This window comes from Nannospalax galili, unplaced genomic scaffold, assembly GCF_000622305.1.
Source record: "Nannospalax galili isolate Female #2095 unplaced genomic scaffold, S.galili_v1.0 scaffold927, whole genome shotgun sequence".
NCBI lineage: Eukaryota > Metazoa > Chordata > Mammalia > Rodentia > Spalacidae > Nannospalax > Nannospalax galili.
The window spans coordinates 1302547-1330035 of NW_008357039.1; the positions used below are offsets into that span (position 1 = coordinate 1302547).

The 27489-nt window shown below is 41.5% G+C and overlaps 1 protein-coding gene across 1 annotated transcript in view; it reads right to left on the bottom strand.

Annotated features, from left to right (window-relative positions):
* The window catches only part of Unc5d (unc-5 netrin receptor D), a 128111-nt gene that overhangs the window by 49592 nt on the left and 51030 nt on the right, over positions 1-27489 (bottom strand). The window contains exon 10 of the mRNA XM_017794847.1: positions 1497-1665. Within this exon, the coding sequence (XP_017650336.1) occupies positions 1497-1665 (169 nt within the window). The remainder of the gene's footprint in view (positions 1-1496; positions 1666-27489) is intronic.

The window sequence follows — 27489 nt, forward strand, 5'->3', positions numbered from 1 at the left end:
TAAAGTAACTGCTTATGCCATGAACTCAAAAAATCATAATGTATGATGTGATAGTGTTCTGCTTTAATCGCCAAAGTAACAAAAATTGCTTTGAAAGTTCAATTGCTAGTTAACTGTTCAATGTCAGTTTTTTAAAAGTTGAACCTTAACCTCAATAAGCAAACTACTTTATTTAAAAAAAATTTTTTTCAAAATCTACTTCTGAAAACCTACTAAAATGCCCTTAAGGTAATGTGTATTTTCTCTCCAACATTTTATCATCTTTCATTCCACTGAAATTATTCATGAGAGACCATTAAATAAATGATTTGGATAAGATGTACTGGAATAGCCCCACCCTCTCTGATAAGAATTTAGACATTCATGACTGGTTTGGCGGAGCATAAATATAACACTGTCTGGATGTAGGAGATTGTGAGAAAATGCTGGGAACTGAAGTGGTAAAACTCAAAGTAAATCAAAACACAAGGGGAAGGAGACCATAACGTGGCCCCCTTGGAGCTCTGTACCTCCAAGAAACCCCTGTCATAGCACCAGGATGGAACACACAGCAGACTGCCTTCTGGAACAAAGCAAATGGACTAGTTTCAAGACATAGCTGGTAGGGGGAATATAATCCCAGAAACTGGGCATTTTTACCTAGAAAAATATTTTATTTCACTTCTTTTGCCTGAAGCAGCTCCTGGGAGGCCAGAGCCCAGCACTCACAGGTGCAGGTCACTGTGATCCAGCCAGATGATTCACCTGCTTTCATGCAAATGGACTGCAGATGGACATAAAAGATTCCCTATCAGACAAGTTTTCCCTTAAATCAGAGCTTTCACTTAAAACAGTAATTCAACTGTATGCTATGACTGTCTCTTTAATAGTTAGCCCGTTTGTTATACAACCTCATTCTCTTTTCTAGTCTCTCTGCTTGTACTGTATGTCTTCACTGTACTCACATACAGGGAAACAGTGGGATAATTCTCAATGAACTCACTAATATCATAAACACATAGCAGGCACTTATTGTGTTCCAGGATGTTTCTAAATTTAGTGACGTTATAATCCTCAGGATGAAAACAACATCCAAACAGATCCGATGTTTCCTCTTTGGAATACAGCCTGTCTGCCTTGAGCTGCCTTCTCTGCCAAAGAGTAATGTTGGATATGGCCTGGGAGGGAGTGTGGGCACTCAGCAAGCAGGCATGTAAGTGTATGCATCCTTGTGAGCAATTACAACTGTGTTCTCAAACCAAACAACAAGCTCTGGATCATATCTTGCATCTCCATTAGTATAGAAAAAGACTAGCAAATGCCTGGAGGAGTTTATAAAATGCATGCCATAACCACATGACAATTAGCAAATGTTCACTCATTTTATAACTGACTCACTGCAGTAAGTAGGAACCATTAAGGATAAATCAAACCCAATGCTATAATTCAGATCCTAGTACTTCACACACACACACACACACACACACACACACACACACACACACACACGGTCTCACCTCCCACTTGCCCTGCTGTGTTCTCTTCTTCAAGTGGATGTTCCAGTGCTCTGAACTGACGTCAGCACAGTGCGGAATGGTCAATGCGAAGGGAGTGGTGACCATCATATCTGGAGGACCACAGGTGACTTCTGGACTCAGCAGCACCTCAGACCCATCTGACTGCAGGCTTCACAGACAGGAAAGGATAAGAGAAGCATATAAGGGATGAGGGATTTCTCCATGAGCACTTAGTTACTGGCTGGGATGTGCTACAAGAGTGAAATCCCTTCGCAGAATGACCCGAGAGCAGGTGCTAGCCCTAAGCTGCCCAGCCTCACAGACTCACTTATGCTGAGATTTCAACTGGTCTGCTCAACAAATCAACAAAGTGACAAACAGCCCCTTGGAAATAAAGACCAGGATGAAAAAACTCAAAGACCTGGTCTGAGTCAAAAACTGCTGTCAAATTCTTATTCCGATTGATAATTATATCAATGACAAACCCCAAGAATTCTACAGAATCAACTAATTTGGCTTATTACCATCAAGTTCCTTTTCCCCAAATACATTTAACAACGTTAGTAAATGATAAAACAAATTATTATGGAACAAAACACAACCTTTAGGACACACAAATTAGGTAGGTAATATAATGACAGCACAGTAGAAAGGTATAAATATACACAGTCAAGAACATAATATATTTTTTGACTTTTCTCTATTTCAGAGCTAAATCCAAAGTTGTTTTACCCAAACACAGAGTTCAGATTTTTCTGGATTGTGAGTTGTTTACAGTCAAAACACCACTGCTACCATGAAGCACATGAACCACGTGCTCTTTGGACTCACACACCACACTGAATGGTCCCCTTTTCATTTTCAAGGCTCCCCTCACCCTACTTATATTGGGGATGAAACAAGGTTACGAGCCAAACTCTGGATCTTGGCTTTTGTTTTCCAGCTCTGCCCACAAACAATAAGAGGATGTTTATGTGACAATCAGTGAAAATCACTAAAGTCATCCTAGTTCCTCTCAGCTGCCTGCCCATTGTGGAAAGAGCATTTTTGAATTTCCATTTATTTGGTGGATTTTCACTTGTAAGAAACAGTGATAGTGAACACAGTCAACAAAGCAGAGACTCACAAATGAGCCCCTGTGATCTAGGATGGAGATTGCCAAAGCTTTAATATGTCTTCCTAGACCCCCTAGACCCTAGGGCAAGCAGGAAGGTGAAATTTGGTTAAAAAACAAATGAACAAATGCAAATTTCCAGACAAACCATTCTCCAGGAGTTTACCTAAAATGCTATTAAATTTCGGAGTCATTTTCATTGCTTTCCCCTGACCTGCCTCATATTCTTCATGGCCCTATTGGAGCTCGTTGTCTATAACATGCTGTGTACTAAGCTTGGGGTGCATAACTGAGCAGGAGCATGTCCCATCTCCTGCATCCAAGACAGCTGAACACTATAGCATGGTCACCCTCCCCCCACACGTAGTACCAGAGATGCCTTTAAAAAAGATTATTTTCCCAGGAAATCCTAAGTGACGGTTCTTCCTCTATAAGCCAAGTGTATGTTGAGGTGGGAACCCCTTTGCATATATATTTGAACAGCGAGAGGACTGGAAAGCCATGCATTAGCAGCAGCAAATGCTCTTTGGAAAGCATAAAATAGTACACTCAAGTTTTGAAAAACATGCAAAATTCAAGCGTGCGCTCTAACGAGCATGCAGTGGCGGCCTGTGTGTGGACGGCTGCCAGCGGCCATTAGAGATGGTTAAGCGTTTTTCCTGTAATTGCCCCCCACATTCATCATGAACAGGAATAGCAGGGATGCTTATGAGTGACCGACGACAAGCTCTCCTCAAAGAACTATTTAATTGCTTTTGGAGAATCATCCCCCTTGTTGAACATATTGTTCAAACATATGGGAATTTGGGGAATTATTTAATGCCAAATGAACTGAAATCAGCTAATTAGATGAACCTGCACACTCGTTGTGACTAGTAATACTCCTTTCACTAATAAGGGGACCAGCACTAGCACTCACGAGAGCACTGTGCGCATCAGAGTGCAGAGTAGAGTTTTGCATGAAGCAGGCGTCGGACATTTCTGTAAGTAAATCAAGGTTTATATCCAATCCTCCCTTCCTGAAAATAGTGTCTGTGGGTATTGCTGTCTCTCTGGTGAAGGAACAAGATTTAATCTATTTTTCTTTCCATGAGCAACAATTTCCCTTTTCTTCCACTTTCTATCTGTGGTAATCAGGGAGATTCACAAATATTAATTAAAGCCCTTCACACACCTGAGGAGGCAGATGATCCATGCATAAGGTCACAGAGAAGTCAATCAAAGGGATGCCAGATAAACCTCCCTAGACCTCTGACTCACAGCGCCTGTGCTCTGTGACTAGATTGCACCTTTCTTCTGTGTCACCTTCAAGAGCTGTCCTGCTAAACTGCCTGCTCTTGAAACATCCCAAGGAAAGATGGGGACGGAGCATGTGCTTCAAGTGCAGGCACAGATGCTGACTCAAGCACTTGAGGACCTGGCCCTAGGAGACAGGCCTTTAATTGGGTGTGGATAAGATGAAGCTTTTTAAGGAAAGCATAGATGCCATTTGCATTTTCTCACATTGTAATGTATGACAAGGCGGTATTCATGTCCCTGCTGGAGAACAAGGCAACACATTTTTCTAAAATTGTGGTGAGCTAATAATAACTGCAAACTATTAACAGCAGTGACTTTGGGCCATAAGAGGAATGACTTCAGCGAATCTCACAGCCCTAACTTTTTTTGTTCTCCATCTAAATATACATTTAAATATATGTGCCTGCAATTTGTATCTTGTGTATGCAAAGAAAAAGTTTAATAATTTGAGAGTCAGGCTTTATCTTTATAGGAAATTCCCATCTAGGCAGCTAATTTATTCAGTAACTTGCCACTATCAACAGCCTGAGAATGTGCACCATGGGATTTACGGCACTCTGATGAAGAGGCTGGTCTGCCTGCTGAGTCCTTACCTCGGTCTGTTTGCAATGCAGTCACCCATGCCACACTGCTGAACATGCCAGTTTACTCTGACCTCAAGGAACGAGGGCCATTTCTGCTGCTCTGAGTGTGGGGTAGTGCCTGGAAGATATTTCCTCCAGATACCTTCAGGACTCCCTGTGCCCTTCTTTGCAGGAATGACACCTACTAACTAGGTGTTCCCTGCACAGACCCCGGTAATTGGAACATTCCCTACACTAAAAGCTGACCTTTGCTTTTCTTTTTCTAAGGTACTATCCCATTAGTTTGTTATCTTTTGTCTCTTCCAGACTAAGATGTAATCTCTATGAGGCTAGAAATTCTTTTTTGAGACAGGTTCTCCCTGTAACCCCAGTTAGATGTGCAGACCAGGCTGGCCTCAATCACAGAGATCGGCCTGCCTTTTCCTCCTGAGTGCTGGGATTAAAGGTGTGTGCTACCACACCAGGCTTGAAGCTAGAGATATCCTTAGTGCTGAATATACTGGTTGTAAGAACTCAAAATGTTTTTGAAAAGAAAAACATTGGTTCCCACTGATTAAATCTGGAACATTTGAGACTCAAACGAAATTATGAAGTATTAAAACACATCGAGCAGAGGAACATAACAGTTTACAGACAGTATTGATAATATATTAATGAATGAGAAACTTTGGTATAACAAAAGATCAACTAATAAATATAGAAAAGCATGATTTAGCAATCAACCACAATTATTACTGATCCATCCAAGAATTATAAATGATGTAAATCTATTGGGCATGAGTTTGAAGAGTTAATAAAGAACCATAGAGTCTCAAAGTATTTATCACAAGGACTCGCTAATTATAAAAAGCAAAACATGACTTCACTTGGGTAATTTGGTATATACCACTTAAAACAAGTTGTCAAACTCAATGTTGCCAGTCATAAAACGATGGACAGAATACTCCTCCCCATGGTGCTGGTAAACAGTGGAGAGAGTCCAGCATCTCTTCTAGGCCATTCCCACCTAAAGAACACAACATACATCTCATCCTTGGGAAAGAAGAGAGAAACTCAGCAGGTAGTATGCAAGATAAACCATCTGCATGCTTAACTGTCAATGTTGTGAAATCTCAAGACAGACTCAGGAGTGACTGCAGATTAAAGTAGACTAAAGACACACGGCAATCAAATACAGTGAACTATCCTAGGTTTTCATTTACAGTAAAGGGCCTTAGTCGGGTAAAAAGTAAAATAAATACAAGGTTTGTGGAGCAGGTAACAGTATTTCAATGCTGTGTGACTTTGATAACCATGCTGTGGTCACATAGGATAGTTTCCTGCTTTGGGGTAAATATACATTAGTATCTGGGGTAAAGGGGTACCTTGCTCACAAAGGTTACAAACCTTTTGTGTATATGTCCATGTATGCGTTTTACTCATTTGTTCATGTACACAGAGAATACAGGAAAGGTAATAGAACTTGTAAACCTGAGCATAGGAGACAGGAATTCTTTATGCCATTCTCTCAACTTTTCAGTAAGTTGGAAAATGTATTAAAAAAGAAGGGGCTGAAAGAATTGGTGGACGACTACAAAGAAGCAGTGTTTTCCAGAGAGAAGTTACTTGCATGAACTCCCAGCAAATGTGACTGCATGTGTAAGCTCTGCACAACCTCAAGCAAAACAAAATCCCAGCATGGAGGAGGGGGCAAGAAGCCTGAGCCTAGCAGAGGAACTATTGGCAACTGATAGCTGCAGGGAGAGTCCATTTTCTTTCCCCAGGGTGTGACACTGGGTGGGTTTGCCAGGCTCCAGGGCATGGACCTGCACTGAGAACAAATGAAGGCTCAAATTAGACCTGAGAGACCTTAAAAAAATAACAGAGGCCATGAAATCAGGTGGGGGCAGTAAGGTGGGGCCAGAGGTGGGGATGGAGCTGGGGAGTCCGAATATAATAAAAATGCATAGTATAAAATTCTCAATAAAATATTTCTAATGTATAAAAATGAAATTTTCAGGTAAATGGATGGATCTAGAAACTGTTATACTAAGTGAAGTAATACAGACTCAGAAAAACAAACCACATATGTTCTCCCTCATATGTGGATCCTAGCACCAAATCCTTTTAAATTCTAGGTCCTTTAAATAAGAAGATGCTATATAGCAGTCCCTTCTGCATGAAATAACTACCATTATCACGACTCAGCTCGCTAAACATAGTCACAATTGGGCTTGCTGACGGTTGTGCTCAGTCATTAAAGGAGTGCCAAGCAGGGTCACTGGACCTTCACCTGAGAATCCAGCCACTCTTCCCAGCCAACTAGTCCAGCCTTGGAAGACAAAAGAAAAACGAGGAAGACCCCAATAGAGGGATGCTTTTGGAAGCCCTTGTCAAGAAACTCCAATGGACTTTCATACGACTTTTTTCTAGTTCCCTGTCTAGAACTTGTAATGCTAATTACTCTTGCCTTTACTTCTTCACATCTCCTATTCCTGATTCAAGGACTTTCTTCTTCCCTTAGAGACAAGAGTTATGCAATTTGGGAATCTTTTACATAGACCCACAGAAGGGGTACTCCAATTGCCTCACCCTGCATCCCTGTTCAGCATGGAAGAAGCCAGAGTGGTTGGCCTGCCTATTCCCTATTGGCAATTTAGGTAACCTCTTCAGAGGATGGTGTGATAAGAATAGGAGGTAGGAATTGGCTAAGCAGTTAGGTTAAAAGACCCCAAAGAAATTTAGCCAGTTTCTAGGCTAAAAGTCAAAATGTCCTTGGGCCTGTTAGCAACATACTCTGTTCCAAAGGCCAAAAATGTCAAAAGTATTTGGGAGCTTGAATCTAATCCTTCAAAGATTTTAGGGTTACCTCTTCAGAGGGGAGAATGTTGGAGGGGAGGGAGTGGGCATAGATTTGATCAAAACACCTTATATACATGTATGAAATTCTCAATAAAGTTTTTGTAAAAAATAAAGAAAGTTGAAATTGAATGAGTGGATGGAATGAGACATGCAGGGAGAATTCTTTCGGAAATCTTGCGATATGATCAGCAAGGCCACTGGCTGTCGTAGGAAATGTGCACTGGAGAGAGATGGCAGTGCTGGTATCTGCTACACGGAGCAGCTAGCATCCCACTCCTTCTGTGCACGCCACTGTCAACACAAGGTCACGCAGAAGGAGACAGGCAAAGACACAGCCCACACGGGTTTGGCCTGCAGCTTCTGTTTTTGAACTTACTAGTTATTGACCTGATATTAAACTTGTAAAAGGTCTTTTTTTTTTTCAGTCAAAATGCCAGTTCCAGGTTTTAGATGAGGTTTGCACTGTTGTTGAGTGCCACATTCTGCTTGGTAATTACCATCCCCTGCCTTCCTCCTTATGGTCTGTATTATAGATTAATAGTAGTTTGATCACCTTTGCCCACAGTATCATTCAGAAATCCAGGCAGGAGAGTAATGATAGCTTTACTATGTCAGGCCTTTGTCGATACATAATTAAATCATATTTTAATGGAATAGACATAAAAGGCAGAGAAATGGAAGCTGTGGTTTTAGAATTAGACCTCAGAAAGCAAAACAAGCCTTCCAGAGCTTTCAAGTAGAAGACATATTTTCTCCACCTTCATTTGCTTTTCCTCTTGTCATTAAAACCCTCAAATTCTGACCTAGGGTGCTAAAACGGCTGTGGGAAAAATTCAGGGTTTCGGGGTTTCTTTTGTGTCCTTGCTATTACCTCAGATTACAGAGCATCCCCAAGAAAATGACATCACAGAGTCTGCAGACCACTTGGACTCTTTTTTTTTTTTTTTGGTTTTTTTGAGACAGGGTCTCTCTTTAGCCCCCGCTTTCCTGGAACCCCCTTTTTAAACCAGGCTGGCCTTGAACTCACAGAGATCTGCCTGCCTCTGCCTCCCAAGTGCTGGGATTAAAGGTGTGTGCCACCATGCCAGGCACTTGGGCTCTTTTAAGGCTAGCATTTCTCATCAGTCTGCTCCAACACCATGAATATATGTGCAGAGGACTGTATTTCTCATGACTCCTATGAATATTTCAAAAAAATAGACACCTGGAAAGGTAAAATATGGGCTGAAGAGCTGAACAGAGGAGAAAGTGACCAAAATGTTCTTGCTGTTACAGCAGAATCCTCACTTTCCTTCTTCAGAGATTCTAAAACGGGAATGTTGCTCAGAGTTCTTTGGGCAGGTTACATAATGCTATATGCCTAGATGCCACCAGTGAAGACTGACTCTGTATTTGTGGGATAGGGACACAACCCTGCAGTTCGCTTTCAAGATGGTCCTGGCACTAACATTTAAGGATTGTTTGTTTTTTTTTAATTTCATGTATATGAATGTTATACCTGCATGTATGTAAGTGTACCCTGCTGTGCAGTGCCCACAGAAGCCCAAAGAGGGCATAGGATCCCCTGGGTGTATGGATGGTTGTTAGCTGCTCCATGGGAGCTGGGAATTGAACCTAGGTCTTCTGCAAGCACAGCTAGTGCTCTTAACCACTGGGCCATCTTTCCACTCATGAATTGTATTATTCTTAAGAAAATAGCCAAAGGAATCCTGCATACAAGGAGGGCCTGGGCTGCTGACAAATATAGGGTAGACTTACAAAATGGAATTCAGAAGCTATTCAAGTTTACTGCTCAGTGTTAAGGCTATGGCTGACATTGCTGTGACAGAACATTCCATCACAAGAGATTGCTCTGGTCTCTAAGCAATGAGTATTCATAAGCAAGGGTGTCAGGTTGGGGTTGATTAGCAACAACTGGAAATAAGGCCACAGCTCATCCAGCCATTGTATTCCATGGGTTGGGAAGCACAGATCAAGAACACTGTATTACACTGTATTACAACAAACCCCTGTGCAATTCACTGGGGACCAAAGTGCATCTCTACCATTCAGAGGTTTAAAGATATGGGTCACCCATTTGGTATTATCTGAAATAGGATCATAGAGAGGAGGCAGAGCAAGGGAGGATGAGGTAGGAGGGGCATGAGATACACTCCACAATGAATATCCTGTCTGAGCTTGCTGAAACAGGAGCAACACCACGCAGAGAGATTAAACTGTTTGCATATGTTAAATGGCTTTAGTTTACACACATTTATAGGGTGTTTACCAATTAATATACTAAAGGAATCACAAATCCTACACAAATCACCAGTTCCTAGACACAATTTATGGCTCATCATTCATGCAGTGTTGGGTTTATTTTTTTAGAAGTGAAAAGATGGTTCACTGTGAAAGAGTGAGGGGAGAGGGAGGAGCTGGTCTCTGTATCAAGCTTTTCTGACAGTTTTTAATATCCAGTAAGTTGTTTATTCTTTTACATTTTGAATGGGGAAAGCAGACTTCTTTGGGGGAATCTTTTTTCATAGAATCAGTTCGTTTTAGGCAGAGAGGAACCCAGGGAAAAACCAGGCCATTGTTCTCATTGTTTAGATGCCTGGTGTGGGTTGAGGGAAGAGAACCAATGGCATGCCTTGACTTTCAAGCAGAGAGCAGCAGTCTACTGGCTTGGTGGCGCTGATGGTGGGGTGTGTGTTGGAGTAGGGCTGGTAATGGGAAGGAATGCTCTATGGGACCTGTTCTCCAAACCTGGGATTTTATTTCCATAGGTTCTGGGGATAGGAATCCAGGACTGCAGAGCTTAGGAAGTACTGTACAGCTGAATAAAACCCCTCCTCCCCAAACCTGGCATTTTAAGGCAAATGCTGGGACTGAACCAGAGAAAGCCTTGGGAAGGCAGAACCTTAATATATGTAAATTGGTCAAACAGAGGCTTGCATTCCTTTCCTAAGAATTGCTGTAGCACAGATAAACTAGCTTGAAGCAAATTTGTATTGCAGGTCTAAGGGTCAGGTCTCCCTAAGCTAAAATGATTTCTTGATTGTTTCCAGCATTGAAGGGTTGCAGGCTAGGCTGCCAGCATGTCTAGGAACAAGGCTCCTCCTTCCAACCACCAGTTAGCAGCACAACATTTTCAGATCCCCGTGACTCTGACATCTCTCCCCTTCTAAGTCCACAAAAGCCTCTGCTTCTCAAAGCCCTTAACACCAGTCATACCTGCAGAATCCCATGGCATAAGGTTCCCAGGAGTAGCATGAGGCATGTCTGAGGAGCTATTCTGTTATCACTGGACCTTTGGTACACTGACACCCTCCTTATTCACCATTACCTTCCAAGAATGGTGGAATGCATCAAGGCTTTGCTCAGTTTGGGATTTTCAAAGTTGCAGGTGATGGAGTCTTTACTCCATTTTCTAAAGCAGGGCCCCGTATTTGCATATGACCCCATGGTGGTCTGAGAAGGTGTGGCAGTTTAATTTAAATATTAGACCCAGGGAGTTAGGAGGTGAACTGCCCATGTCTTGGCTGCATGGAGGTGGTCTCCTGCTATGGGCTGGGGTCTTCTTGGGACATTTTTATTAGGCTAGAACTATGTGATGTGGAAAGGATGATATATATTAAATATCTTAATAGGACAGCTTATTTCTACTTCCAGCATGGGCAATAAAAGAGATGGCTCATACAAATAAAAATAATTACAGTATGTAGTTCCCATTTACAATGTGCAATCAAATCCATGAACCAGTGACTTTCTCCTTATTGAATTAAGGGGTACTTTATACTCAGCTCTATTAACAACATTCAAAACCATTGTTTTCTTATAATGGTATCTTTAATTAAAGATGTCCCCGGACCACTCTAATCACTTCCCATTGTGAATTCACCTGGGCTTCAAATATACTTTGATTAAAATGATAGCAATTTGTATTTAGGTTTGCTCATACACTGAGGGGCTATGGGGTAGAAGAAACAGCAAAGGGCATGATTTGAGGAAGTTCTTTTCCAGAGAGAGCAGGTCTTAAAAGGACAATCAATGTATGAATTCTTTCTCTTTTTCTATATTTGGTTTTGAGGATAATGGCATTATAGTCCAACATAAATGACTTTGTAAAGAAATCATCTTGATTTTACCAGGGAAAAAGTCCAGTCTTCCACTAAAGGTGCATTAACCCTTCTAGGCTATTAAGATACTATTTGATAAATTGCCCCTTTTCTTACCCTGCATGGTACTAGCAGTCTGTAAAAAGGAATGTAGTTCCCAAATGGCAGCACTTTACCACCCCCCCCCCACACCAGAGAGTCCTTTCTGTTGTTACTTAGGGAGAACCTTTCCACAGCAGCTCCCTAGCCCTGGTGCAGAGATTAATTAGTGCCAAATCCCTCAGAAGGGACAGGAATTAACCATCAATTTGATGCACCCAGTAAAAATTTTCTAAAATTTACTTAGAGCCACAGAGTGGATTCAAACCCTTGTCAGACCTCTGAACAGGGTGACAAGGGTGGTCATGAATCTTCATCTAGCACTAGTAGAGAAGCCTGGAAGTGGGCAGGGGTCCAGCATGTTCAAACCGCCTGCCTGGCTGGACTGCCCACTCGGCTTCTAGTTTAAATGCCAGCACATCAGGACTTCCCCATTTGGAATCACACACTAGACTTCTGAAGTATGAATGGCAGGCCAGAGCATTCTTAATGATGCTGGTAGACTCAAAAGCCCTTGAGGGGGTTTTGTGGTATCTTCCCAAGGGTTGGAACCACTAATATATTTGCTGTCAGGGAAAGACTCTTCTATGTCAGGAAATGTAGTGGCAGTATAAAGTGAAGAACTGTGGGTCACTGAGACAGCTAAGTGAAAGCTAACTTCCATTGTTTATGTCATCAAAACATTTAGGGCTGGAGGCTGAGGGGATGATTTAGTCCAAAAAATGCTTACTGTGCAGACATTAGGACCCAAATTCAGATCCACAGCATCCGTGTATAAAGCTAGGTGTAGTGACGCACACTTGTCATCCCAGTACTGAGAAGGAAGATATAGGAAGACCCCTGCGGGTGCTGGCCAGTGGGTCTAGCAGAATTGGTGAGCTCCAGGTTCAGTGAGAGGCAGTGTTTCCAAAAAGGAGGTAGAGAGCAATTGAGAAAGATAGCATAGGTGACCTTTGGTTTCCACACAAATAGACATTCATGTCTACACACACATGAATATGTACGTACACTAAACACATACATAAATTAGGACCCAGTCTGCTTGAATGGTATAGGTCTGAAATCCCACTTAGTAAGGAGGCTGAGGCAGGAGGAACTCACCTTCAAGACTTGCTGGGTCTACAGAGTGAGTTCAAGGACAGTCTGGGCAATTGGTGGCACCCTGCCTCAAAATGGACACTAACAAAGGGGCCATGGGTATGGATCAGAGGTAGAGCACTTTCATAGGACCAGCCTCTGAACTCTAGCACTGCATAATTAATGGGTGAATGAATGAATGAATGAATGAATGGATTTAAAGTCTGCACTGGACTTCTTAGATTCTTCATCCAAATCTAAAAACAGTTTATAATATGCAACACTTTCAGTTCTGAGAACAGCGATCATGCAAGGTCGTCCTGGCTGTGGATGAGGGCAACTGGAGCCGCAGTCTGAATTCCCGTGCTCCCGTGGTCTACTCTATCAACTCCTGGCAACCCTTTACTTCTCATTCATGCCAATGCCTAGGTCAGCAGTAGTCTTGAGTGCTACACACCATCAGCTCGTTGCACGAACTCCAGGAACCGCAGGGAGGTTCTCAGCTAAGACAGGAGGCAGTGGATTCTGTGCCCCGTACCCTCACCTCATGGGGTAAATCAGACTACTGCCTCACCTGCAGGGGGTTTCACTTCAGCAGGTGCCCCTCATCTCATTTAATCAAACATTTTTTTTTTCCTGGCCCTTTTTTCTTGTAAGTCAAACAGGTATGTTTATTCCCTGGAAAGAAATACAAAGTTGCTTCTGGAGGAACTATTACCACAAACTCATAGGTGACCTTCAGCTGGCAAATCTCTCTCTGCTAATTAATCATCAGTTTCCAAGCCAGAGTTCTGGGCATTATCTTCAACCCCTTCATCTCCTTCACTACACACGCATGCACGCGTGCACGCACACACACACACACACACACACACACACACACACACACACACACTCCTTGCCAAGTTTCCCCTTGGAGTATCTCAACTCTCCCATCCCTTTGATTACAGTGTGGGGATTAGAGAATGGATTTAAAATGTTCAGGACTAGAGACAAGGACACTCAAAAGTAGATGGACTATAATTTATTGTCCAAACTGACACAGTTTGGAGGGAGAAAAAGGACACTATTAATAACTGCATGAGGAGGACACTTGTACGATGCAGGTTTGCACTTTGCCAGGAGAGACGAGTCTATTTAGATGATATTTCTAAAAGGTGAACATGACCAGGTCTCTCAGATCTGAAGCCCCATCTATCCTTACCCTCAGATTAACTTCATCCTCCCTCAGGGAGCAGGCAACACACCTGGAGGTCAACCTCACGGTTATGTCTGCCTCATCATCAGCCTTTCCCTTTTGAATTTTATTCTGCTTTGCTTAGTTTCAAATTCATAATGCTACGTCTACCTCTACAGAGCTGTACATACCCTTGGCTAGTGTGGTGGTCAATTCTGACTGTCGCCTTGATTGCATTAAGAAACACTCAGGGGATTATTAAAGCACATCTCTAGCTGTGTCTGCAAGGGCATCTCCAGAGACAATTGGACGGTGAGTGCTCAGACAGAATGACATTGTTATTGTGAGGTCCTGGAGGGTAAGAGGTGGGACCCAGTTGGAGGAAGTAAATTACTGGTGATGTGGCCTGGAGCTATCTCTCCCTTTACTCTGACACCCCATCTTTCTGCTTCTTACTTCACAAGAACTAGCAAGTCTGTTCAGCTACACAGTCCTGCCATCATGATGTTTTGCCCAAGTACAGGGGGTCAAGCAGCCATGCACTGAGATCTCTAAAGCTGTGAGCCAAAATAGATCCTTTCTCCCTTGAGTCAGGCTCTTCGGTGTTTTGGTTACAGCTATGCAAAAGCCTTCCTTTTACTCTTCATCTTTCAGTAGAGTCAACTGTCAGTTCCTCTTTGAGATTTTCCCTGAGCCTGAGACACAGTCCATCCCCTTACTCCTGGCTAACTACCTTGTGGGCACAGGATGCATGCCACAATATCATCACTGATCTAAGTACCTGGGTTTATTTACCTTACGAGCCTTACTGAATACAACTCTAGATGATTTCAGTTTTCTTGCTTACCACTAGGACCCATGTGTGGTAGACACCATGTGCCACCCGTGGTGGCAGGGGCCCTTGAAGACACTTCATTTTGTAGAAAACTTTTCTCTGACATCTGATTAAAATAACTTAATGTGGTTTTGAGGACACATCTTGATTTGAAAGCTTTCGTCTTTTATTTGATTCATGATTCCATCCTTGCACCCCAGTACCTGGACACAACTGCAGCACACTCATGCAGGTGCACACATGTGCATGCATGCATGCATGAGCTTCTGGTGCTTAGCCTTGACAGGAGGGAGAAGTTGTGAGTTTCCCCAGGTATCCTTTTCCCACAAATGTATCCCTGTACTGTTCTTGTAGGCAGGAAGGAAAACATGAATTTTCTCTTCACTTAATTACGTGTGGCAATTACTACTCTTGGATGACATAGAAGGATTTTGAATATAAGAATTCTTAAAGGGGTCATTACAGATGAGTGGTGGTTCTAAAAGTTCTTAGTGACAATGCAGGTGGGTAGCCGGCCTGCCAGGGGGTGCCTGTGAGCACTAGCAGTCACTTGTGCCCCTGTGGGCAGCAGCTTTCCCTGGCAAACACATGGTCCATATTTCAGAGCCAGGGTTCACGTCACTTCTTGGCAACATGGGGATTACACATTCTTTACTCCCTTGCACCTTGTCTTTGCCGCCATGCCCTATTTTCTCAATGATTCTCTTTCTGGCCCCCGTAGCACAGAGCTAGTAAAACACTAATGAGAACAGCAGCTCCCAATGCCCGTTCCCTGCAGATAACCCAAACTTCATGACCCATTCTTTTGGGGCTTTGAAGAAGGCAGGGGAAAATCATTTTTGACACTTACATTCCTCTAAATGTGACTTCCCTTTTCTCTTTATTGCCATTTGTGTCAACTGGGAGGAGGAGGGCACAGTGTGTTCAGGGGAGCTGAGTCCTGGGGCCCACTGTGGTGAAATGCTGCCTCTCTCAGCAGGTTGAAAGGAAGTAGGAAATGGCCTTAGTATTTCCATTGGGAGGTCTCTGAAAGGAAAATGCTCGGGTATTTGATAATTTTCTAATCAGCTTCTGCGCTTTGTGAATCCCATGAACATAGAAAAAGCCCTGAGTCCCAAGTCCCTCCCTGTCACATACATATAACATTTCTCTTCCACCTCCTCGTATATGATAGCATATTTTCCTCAATCCATAGTACTGAGTACATCTGCCACCTCATAATTTTATTGACCGAACTGCTTTTACAATGCCAGTCATGGAAACTATTCTACAAGTCCATAACATTCTGCCATGAGATAGCTCTATGGTATTTTGTTTTGTTTTATTTTCTTTCCTAGAGAGAAGGATGGCTTCAGCTAAAAGAGACTGAGCTCTCCAGGACTGTAAGGTGAACGGAGTTGCAAAACAATCTGGGAGAGCTTAGCCAGACTTGCTTCCCCGAAGCAGCATTCTGACCAGTCATCTGGTGTCAAGGTCAGTCAATGGCAAGAGCTCTTACCCTGAATTTAAGAGTCATAGGTAACACTGGGGACCACTACAGCGATTGCAATAATCTGGGAGCAAGTGCTTCTTATCTTCTGAGAATCTGAGGCCCTAGTCTTATACTGGGATTGAGAGTTCTTATTTGAGATAGACTTCAAATGTTTGTTTGATATAGAAATATACTTTTCTGTAAATATATCACTTAATAAAATTCTATTTCTATTAATGGTCATTTGACCTCTCTTCTAATCTTACTGATGAAAGATGAATACATTCATGTTTTTCTTTGCTCTTCTAGAAATAAGCTATTCTAAATAATTCTAAGGAGATTTTCAGTAATTCTATCTTCTGTGAGCCATGTCCGAGGAGGAGGTATATGCATGTATCTTTTTAAGTGTGTGGCCATTGTGAAATAAAAATCAGAAGAATCTGTTTACAGGGATGATGTCAGCTCAGCACTGAAAAGAAAGTTCGTCTTCCAGAGCTACTGAAATCAAATGCTTAGAATCTGATGTTGTTTCACACTTAACTATTAAAACTAGCACATACCATCTATGCATCCTCAGAAACAGCCACCAACCTTTACCTTCCCAGTCCTTTGCCCACTAGGTAGACCATACCATTCGATAGCAAAAACCCAGAGACAAAGTGGTTGAAACATCCCATCTGAGCTGAGCCAGAGCTCCAAAATATGTGTCCCCTCCAAAGCCTTCAGCAAGATCACTGTACATTCTGATGCTCGTCTAAGCATTTGTTCAGGGATACCCAGATAACAGTATAATTGGAAAAAGAAATGAATGTTTGCCTTTGGCTTCATTTTATTGCTTCTCAGAAGAAAGCGCCCCCTAATAACTCTCTGGTCTAGGTCTCTGCTCTCCAGGCATGGGCAGGACAGGCTACAGAGAGCTGGGCAAGGAGGATGGAGCTAATGTGACACACAGCATTCTCATAGGACAGGTGGGAAGGACCATAACAGAGATAAAGATCTGTTCATTTGAATATCTTAATTTAACTTTCTAAAAAACGAAGGAACCTTCGTTAAAGTGTAAAAGATGAACCACCCCCTCAATGATTTCTGAGAAAATGTAAAACAAAACAAATCAAAACTTAAATAAAATAAAATAAAATAAAATAACAACAACAAAAACCCAAGCTTGGTACTGAGCAGCATGCTTTGGGGAAAGTACTTTATTTTCTTGGTGATTTCATTGTTTTCGGATTTTTTTTCTCATTTCTAAAAACCAGTACGAAATTTCTCTTTCTCAAAACATTAGTGTGGAGATAAAATAAGTCGAATGAATGCAACAGTACTTTGCAAATTAGACCAAAACAGGTAATATATTTACTGCTTTTCCAAGAATGTTAAGTTCCTTAAATGGGCTTATATGTCCAAAGGGTCAGCACTGATCTTTCCCCTCAGCATCACAATCACCTAACACTCAGCTTCCTGTCACTGTAAGGAAATCGACTTGTGAGAGGAAAGGTTGATTTTGACTCATGGTTCCAGAAATTTCAGTTGCTGATCACATGCCCTGTTGCTGATGTCTCCGCGGTGTAAGAGTAAATCATGGTGGTAAAACACGGGGCCGAATCTGCTCATCTCTTCGCAGGCAAGAAGTAAAGAGAAAGAGAGAAAGATACCAGGGTCCAAATGTCCTCTTTCAGGGCATGTCACCAGTGACCTACCTCCCTTTCACTAGGCCCCACTTGCTAAGGGTTCTTCTACATTTCTCAATAGCACCAGAGACTAGGGACCAAACTTTATACACGGTCTGTTTCAGGAAGCTGAAAAAAATCATGAAGGTGGCTGCTCAAGCCAGAGAGTGCAGTGGAACAGGGACACTGAGGAGGTAAAGCGAAACTGCCCTTCACAACCGAAAGCACAGTGTCCTTTTGGAGGCTCACCAGGAATTTATGTGGGACACAGGGGGAAGACGGACAGGGCATGCACAACTCAAATAAGGAGCAGCCTTACTTACAGCTTTTCAAAGCATGGGACTGGGGTAACAGCTCTGTTGATAAAATGCCTTGCAAGTATAAGGACCAGAATTCGATCCCCAGAACCCACATCAAAAACGCCGGGTCTCGTGGCACTCACTTCGAATCCTAGTCCTGGAGAGATAGAGGCAGGTAGATCTCTGAGGATCTCTGGACAATGAGACTAGCATACTTGGTGAGTTCTGGGTCAGTGATAGACGCTGTTTCAAACAAAACAAAAACAAGGTGGACAACACCTGCGGAATGATACCTGAGGCTGTCCTCTGGCCCTCCACACACAAATGCCCACACATGCACACAGACCACATTCAAACAGACTTTTCAAAGCATAAAAGTTGAGCTTCTGATGCCAGCATCGTTTCTGGATCAAGTCTCTCGGGGCCCACCGCACCTTGATTCACCCAGCCTCATTCACCCTCCCAGCTCCTCTGCCCCGAGTCTACTCTTAACCTGGGTAATGGCTCATTTCTTATCGTGGCACCCCAGACCCCTGAACTGACCTCTTGTCCCAGAATCCTCACTGTTTTCTGATCCTTTACAACCAGACCATCTCAATCCTTCCCTGCAGTCCCTGGGAGCCCTCGGGGCCCTGTCCCATCCCCACCTCCCTTTACATTCCTGGGTGGCAGAGCCACCAACTTCCTGGGACCAGCAACTTTTCTGGGCCCTGCTCCCAGGACAGCCCAGGCCCCAAGTTACTGAGGTCAATATCTTTCCTGGAGAGATCCAGACCTTAGGAGAAAGCCTGAGAGCATTTGATCCTCACCTGAGTTGGGTCTCTGTGGGAACTCCTGAAGAAGAAAGCAATGTGGCCACTCCAATATAAAATCAAAAGACAGAACTGGAAGCCTAAAACAACCAGATTTTCATGCTCAACAAGTGACCCACAAAGGCACAAAAAGTTTACAAAAAGAAGCAGACCTAAACTCAACAAAGGAGGGCTTGAGTCTCACACAAGAATCAGAAACTACAAAAGAAATCCAAATGTCAAAGTCACAAAGAAAAAATATTAAAAAATAAAAATAATACATCTCCACCAATATCATCAGTCCTCTAGAGGAGTACAATGAGAACCCCCTAGAGATAACGCAGGACATGGAATTCGAAAGAACAATTATAAATATGCTAAAAGAATTCAGTGAATTTAAAGAACACACAAAGAAAGAAATCAAAGAACTGAAAGAAGATAAGGACAAACTTCTGAACGAATTCAGAAAAGAGTTAGAAATATTGAAGAATACTCAGGCTGAAATGAAGGAAGTGAAAAACTCAGTAAGCCAATTAGAAATGACAAGAGAAAGCCTCACCAATAGGATGAACGAAATGAAAAACAGAATATTGAGACTGGAAGGTAAAGTGCACGAATTAGACCACTCAAGTAAAGATTATGAAAAATTTAAGAAAACACAAGAATGGAAAGCAGGAATTGTGTGACACCATAAAAAGTCCAAACTTATAAATCATAGGCATACAGGAAGGAGAAGAATCTCAGGATAATAGTAGGGAGCAGATCTTTAACAGGATTATGGAAGAAAATTTCCCAAACTTAAAGAAAGACATGCCCATACAAATACAAGAAGCATACAGAACACCAAACAGACAGGACCAGAACAGAAACTCTCCATGGCACATCATAGGAAAAACACTAAATGTACAGAACAAAGAAACAATACTGAAATATGCAAAAGAAAAATAAGTCACATATAAAGGAAAACCCATCAGAATTACACCTGAATTCAGAAAAGAGTTGGATATATTGAAGAATGCTCAGTGCAAACTATGAAAGCCAGAAGAGCCAGGATCAAAGTATTCCCAGTTCTAAAGGACCACAGATGCCAACCCAAATTACTTTACCCAGCCAAAAATGTCTATTATATTTGAAGGGGAAAGAAAAATCTTCCATGACATAAATAAGCTGAAAGAATTCATGCCCACAAAACCAGCCCTTCAGAGAGTTCTTGAAGCAATACAAGGAGCTGAAGAAAGGAACAACTATAACCAAGGGGTTACAGAAAGAAATTCAGTGAAGGTATAACTGTGGAAATGCACACCTATATCAAGAATGTAAACAGAAATAAAAATGACATACCTTTCATTAATAACTTTAAATATCAATGGACTGAACTCCCCAGACAAAAAACACAGACTACTTGAATGGATTAAGAAGCAAAAGCCAACTTTAATTCCATGCATTCTATCAGACCACAATGCAATAAAGCTTAAAATGAACACCAGAAGAAGCCCCAGTAACTTCATGAACACATGGAGATTTAACAACACACTCCTGAAGGATGAATGGGTCATAGGAGAAATTAAGAAAGAAATAACAGTATTCCTGGAACGAAATAAAAAGGACAATACAACACAACAAAACCTCTGGGACATGTTGAAAGCTGTCATTAGAGGGAAGTTTATAGCTCTAAGTGCCTGCATTAAAAAATTGTCAGGAAGAAACTCAAGGGAGGAAGGATTTCTTTGTGCTCAATAGTGGAGAAGGCATGGCATCAGGAACGTGAGGCTGCTTGCTCACATCACATCACAGTGGACCAGGAAGCAGAGATGGGACAGGAAGCAGAGTCAGACTATAAACCTCAAGGCCCACCTCCAAGAGATTCCTGAAAAGATAAACAACATTGACAGACCACTAACCTAGTTAACTAAAAGAAAGAAAGAGCACCTCCAAATCAACAAAATCAGAGATGAAAGGGGAAACATCACAACAGACACCAGAAAGATCCAGAACAGTATAAGGGAATACTTTAGAAACCCATATGCTACTAAATTTGAAAACCTAAAAGAAATGGACGGGTACCTAAAATCATGGGAACCACCAAAGTTAAACCAAGAAGAGATCAACAGTTTAAACAGACCCATAATATATAAGGAAATTGAAACAGTAATACAAAGTCTCCCAAATAAAAAAAAAAAATCACAGGTCCAAATGGATTCAGACATTTAAAGAAGATCTACATCCAATACTACTTAATTTATTCAAAAAAATAGAAATGGAGGGAAAACTTCCAAATTCCTTCTATGAAGCCAGCATCACTCTCATACCAAAGCCTGGTAAAGATACAACCAAAAAAGAAAACTATAGACCCATATCCTTAATGAACATAGATGCAAAAATTCTCAACAAGATACTTGCAAACTACATACAGACACACATCAAAAAGATCATACACCAAGATCAAGTTGTCTTTATTCTAGAGATATAGGGATGGTTCAATATATGTAAGTCAATAAATGTCATAAACCACATAAATGGACTCAAAGACAAGAAACATATGGTCATCCCAATAGATACAGAGAAGGCCTTTGACAAAATTCAACATACATATATGTTCAAAGTCTTAGAGAGAACTGGACTGGAGGGAACATACCTCAACATAATTAAAGCCATATATAACAAACCCACAGCCAACATCATTCTAAATGGAGAAAAACTGGAAGCATTCCCATTGAAATCAGGAACCAGACAAGGCTGTGCACTATCTCCACTTCTCTTTAACACAGTGCATGAAACTCTTGCAAGAGCAATAAGAAAAGAGCAGGAAATTAAAGGACTAATAATTGGGAAAGAAGAGATCAAATTATCCCTTTTTGCAGACAATATATTATATCTAAGAGATGGCAAAAATTCTATCAGAAAGCTCCTAGAAATTGTTAACATGTTCAGTAAATTGGCATATTAAAAAAATCAATCTATAAATCTCTGCACCTTTCTATATACCAGTAACAAGCAATCAGAGAAAGAGTACATGGAAATACTCCCCTTCACAAGAGCTGGGAAAAAAAATCTCAGAATAAACATGACCAAAGACATTAAAGAACTCTATAATGAAAATTTTAAATCTTTAAAGAAAGAGATTAATGAAGACATTGGAAGATGGAAGGACCTCCCATGTTAATGGATTGGAAGAATTAATATTGTGAAAATGACCATCCTACCAAAAGCCATTTATAGATTCAATGCAATGCCAATCAACATCCCCATGACATTCTCCACAGAATTGGAAAAAGCCATCCTAAGAGTTATATGGAAGCACAAAAGACCTCGGACAGTCAAAGCAACCCTGAGCACTAAGAGCAATGCCGGGGGGCCGGGGGGATTACTATACCAGACATTAATCTGTATTACAGAGCTATATTCATAAAAACAACATGGTAGTGGCACAAAAACAAACTCATAGATCAATGGAACAAAATTGAAGACCCAAATATGAGTACATGCAATTTCAGCCACCTGATATTTGACAAAGGGGCCAAGAACATTCACTGGAGGAAAGACACCATGTTCAGCAAATGGTGCTGGCAAAACGGATCTCCACCTCGAGAAAAATGAAATTAAACCCTTATCTTTCACTTTGCACGAAAGTCAACACCAAATGGATCAAAGACCTCAATGTGAAGCCTGAAACTCTGAAACTGTTAGATGAAAACATTGGCAATTACCTACAAGATATAGGTGTAGGAAAGGATTTTCTAATCCAGACAATAAATGCTCAGGAAACAAGATCAAAAATCAACAAAAGGGACTTCATTAAACTAAAAAGCTTCTGTACATCAAAAGAAACAATCAAAAAAGTGAAGAGAAAACCCACAGAATAGGAAAAAATCTTCACCAGTGACACATCTAATGGAGGTTTAATATCCAGAATATATAACAAACTCAAAAAACAAAGAATCAAGAAAGAAAGTCTCCCAAATAAAAGATGGGCTAAGGAGCTGAGAGAGTTGTCAAAAGAAGAAATAAAGATGGCTAAGAAGCATCTTAAAAGATGTTCAACATCACTAGTAATTAGGGAAATGCAAATTAAAACCACTTGAAGATTTCATCTTACCCAAACCAGACTGGCTGATATCAAGAGAACAAATGATACCAAATGCTGGAGAGGATGTGGGGAAAGGGGAACACTCATCCACTGCTAGTGGGACTGCAAATTTGTTCAACCCCTGTGGAAAGCAGTATGGAGAACACTTTAAAAACTACAAATGAATCTACCATTTGACCCAGTTATACCACTCTTTAGCATATACCCAAAGAACTCATCCTATTGCAGAGAAACTTGTACATCCATGTTTATTGCTTATCTTTTCACAATAGCTAAGATATGGAAGCAACCTAAGTATCCCTCAACTGATGAGTGGATGATGACAATGTGGTTCATTTGTATAATGGAGTTTTACTCAGCAAGAAAGAAAGTTGAAGTCATGAAATTTACAGGTAAATGGATGGAACTAGAAACTGTTATACTAAGTGAAGCAACACAGACTCAGAAAAACAAACAAACAAACAACAACAAAAAACAATGTACGTTCTCCATTATATGTGGGTCCTAGCACCAAATACTTATGAGTGAGTGTTTATGCAAACAAAGCTACAGGAACCAGGATAATGAAAGAAACAGGTAAGTAAAGGAAAAGAAAGAACCTGAAAGAGAAGAACAGTAGGAAACAGGCACTAATTAGGGAGATATGGATAAAAATGGGGTTAGTTTAAGGAGGGGGGGAGAGGGAGGTTTATACAAGGAACCTTGGGGATAAAGGGAAAGAAGGAGCTCAAGAGAGACGGGACCATAGGAGAAGGGTATTATTAAGGGAGAAATGGGAAAAATGGGGGCACCTTAATTGGGGAAACCATGGTGGAAGGATTAGACAATGTGAGAGACAAATAATGTCTAGCTAGTTTTAAAAAACTTACTGACAAATTATACATACAACTGGCTCAAGAAAATAATACATGTCTAGGCGAGGTTTATCTGAGAATGTTTGGTCTTTGCCCAAACTTTATCTACATGGTACATGGTAATTAAAAGTACCAGACTGCTGGAACTAACCTTCTTGGATGTTTAATAGCCATACTTTACAGTATAGACTAATTTGGTCAGAGGGTCATAAAGGACAATTTTTTCTCCTTTCCCTCCTAGGTTGACTAAGTTCCAGAGGACGTAAGAGCATCTCTCAAAATGTCCTGTAACTGTGGTGAGTCACCTGTCCTCTTGATCAAGGAGGCCGTGGAGACCCCATCAAATGGATTTGAACCAGAGTCCAGTCTACAAAGAGGACGGTGAACACAGAGGAAACATTTCCTCCATGCTTCCAAGTGAAGCTAGCTGTGGTCGAGCAGGATCTTTGTCTTATCTGCACATAGATGGAACAGGTAGAAAAAGCAGTCAAGGGCTCTTCCCAAGCCCATGTGATGCCTGAGGAACAGATCTTCAAATGGCCTTAAGAGTAAAACTAAATTGATTTATTTGGGCCAACTGTATGGTCTTAAACACCCAAAAGGAAAGTATAACCAAAGATTAAAGGGGTCAGTATAAATGTCCATGTGTATAGCTAAAGGCTACATAACAAGGAACAATGCCAGACAGGAGATACCTTCCTTTGAGTTGTTGGCCAGGGTGTCCCAAGAGACTCCCAGACAGTAACTCATTATAGAACTGGGAAAATGAACAGCAGACCCCAATCTTATCTAAAGGAATATTGACAACTGATTGCTGCTAGATGAGGAAGAGCTGATCTTCCTAAAACAAGGATCTCTAGATAGGCTGACTAGATTCAGCAGATGGAATGGCTGGGGGCGCTGAGCACACAGTGGACAGTAACAGGGATGACAGAGTGTATGGGCTCCAGTGAGGTGGGGAGAGACTATGGGAGGGTGCCATTTGGGAAGTGGGTATATAGATGAATAAGATTGTTTGGGATGTTCTATATGAAATACATACAAAAAAATCAACAAATTTTAAAAAATGAGATATATTTGAGGAAGAAGCATAAAAATTTGCTCCATGTTAATTAGTAGAGGAGTGCTCTGCAGGGGACTTAAGGGGGAAGTTTAGGGTGACAGCTGGGTGTCATGAAGTGAAAATGGGTCTTCAAGTGATATTACAAAGAAAGACTCCACAATGGCCTCCTCATTAATCACAAGATTAAAAGTTAAAGAACACAGATCTAAAGCTGCTTCCTGGCTCCGAGGGGAAAATTCATCCCAGCTTAGCAAAGGAAAAAGGAGCAGAAAGGCGTTTACTATTTTCAGCATTTTGTAAATAGTTCGGGGTCACTCAATGGGAAAGGAGGAGGGTTGCCAAGGAATCAGTGGGGCCTGTGCCAGGAGTGCCACTCCTTAGGACACAGGAAGTCCTGGGAAGGTTTCTGCCACTGGAAAGGGAACACGGTAGGTAAGAAATTGCATGGCTCACACATGGAAAACCTTGGAGCCTCTTTTCTTGTTTCTATCCATCTTCCTAGACAGCAGTAATAAGCTCACATTCTAGATAGAGTTGGGCCAGTCCAATTGGGTAGTATGGAACTTACATAGCTAAAGGTGGCCCAGGGAGCAACCCCATTAGGGCAACTTGCTTTTCAAGGTTATTAGACTCTGGAAACTCATAGGCATCACTTCCTCTTAAAATTGCAGGGAGCCCTACATGATCATCCTTATTCGCATTTTTGAACCATTTTATTTAAGTCCTTGTATGTTTGATGCCTGTTGGCACATTCTCGCTTTGACCTCTTAAGAAGAGGCAGCTTACAATAGGACCGAGGTAAGCTGTAAATTAGGTGTCTTGGAAAGACGTGAAGCAGCCCTAGGCTGACTCTCATATAATGAGGGGGAAGACATTGGGGATGGCTTTGACTGGAAGGAGTTGAGCACAAGCTTGGAGGGTCAATTACAGGAAAGGGAGCAGATGCAGAACTTGGAGTTGGCAGGAGGCCATGACTCTGAATATTGATTGGATTCTACCTCATACAGTAAACACTCAGCATCCTCCGGTTCCACATCTGCAGATATGATCAGCCTCAGATCAAAAATATTTGAAAAAAATAGCATCTGTTCTGAACACGTACAGACTTCTCATTATTCCCTAAACAGTTCTTTGTCACTTCATATTAGCAGTGAGCAGTAATCTAGAGATGATTTAAAGTGTGCGGGGATGTACACAGTTTGATGCACATACTGTGCCACTTCACATAAGAGACTTGAGCATCTCGGGATTTGGGTGTCCTGCAGGGTCCTGGAGGCAATCTTTTGTGGATGTTGGAGGCTGAGTACACTTGACGTTTGCAGCATGACGTGCTTAAAAACATATTGGCAACAGGCTATGGCCTCAATCTCAAACACCCAAGGTTTCTTAAAATCAAGGCATAAAAGGAGGTAACGTTCATCTGAAGAATTCCAACATTAGATCTGTATAACTGATACACCTCAGATTTTGGGAAAACTCTTTAAAATTCTGAGTCTTGAGCTGGGGTTGCTGCTCGTTGGTAGAGCACTTGCCAAATTCATACAGTCTAAACGTCAATAGCTTCCAGGTCTGACAGATTTCAGCAGCATTAAATTCAATTACACAAATAAAGACAAATCTTGTCACATATCCTTTAATGGAAGTGGTTGGTTATTTTCTTGGGGACCTGGGTTCAGCCCCCAGTACCACACATCAAAGCAAAACTGAGTCTTTTTCCAACTTTTGTTGAGTAGAGTAACTTCGATGCCAGCACCTTTTCAAGGCTATGGGAAAAGAATGTAGCTCTACACAACTTCAGCAGTAACATTAAGGGCCCAACATAGCTACGTAAAATCCCGAGAGCCGCACCAGAGTGTTTCCTTGCATTCTTCTTAAACACCACACAACAGAAAGTTAGTACTACTGGGTACCCACAAATCCTTTTGTAAAAATCACTATCGAAATATGTTTAAACCATCTTTCTTTGGCTCTTTTCCTTTCCAGTGTTTTTCTTTCATGTATTCTATACTCACAACAAAAAAAAATTCTATTTTAAAATAACTGAGATGTTATGACTAAAAATGCCAGAGGTATATATCTGCAAAAAATTGCTTTCTAAAGAGGAGCTAGCTTTATCTCGTGTGGAAGAAGGCAACATTCCTACAAATATTAGAGTTGAACCAAGAAAATAATCAACTACTTTCATTAAAAGAGTGTATGTGACAAGATTTGTATCTGTTCATGTGACTGAATTTAATGCTGCCAAAATCTGCCAGACCTGAAAGCTCCTGAAGGTTAGACCACACTTTTTACACTGAGGAAAACGAAGAAGTTTTCTGCTGACCTTGGAAGAATCATGAGTTCATGAATGAGAACGTATACACTGCCTAGCAACAAGCAGCGCCTTCGGGGGTAATTTCACCTCAGCTTGCAGGGAAGCCTGTGGGTCAGTTCACGCACTGATTGGCCTGTTTTTCACCTCACTGCTTCCCACTTGGCATCTCCTACTTAGACCCTAATAACTTTAAGATGTGGAGCCAGGCGAGCCTGCATGTCCTCCACAGTCAGGTGGCTAACTGCCTCATCATTACCTCTCATTGTCTAATTATCTTAGTGAATTTAGATTTCCTACCAAAGTTCCATCAGTATTCAAGGC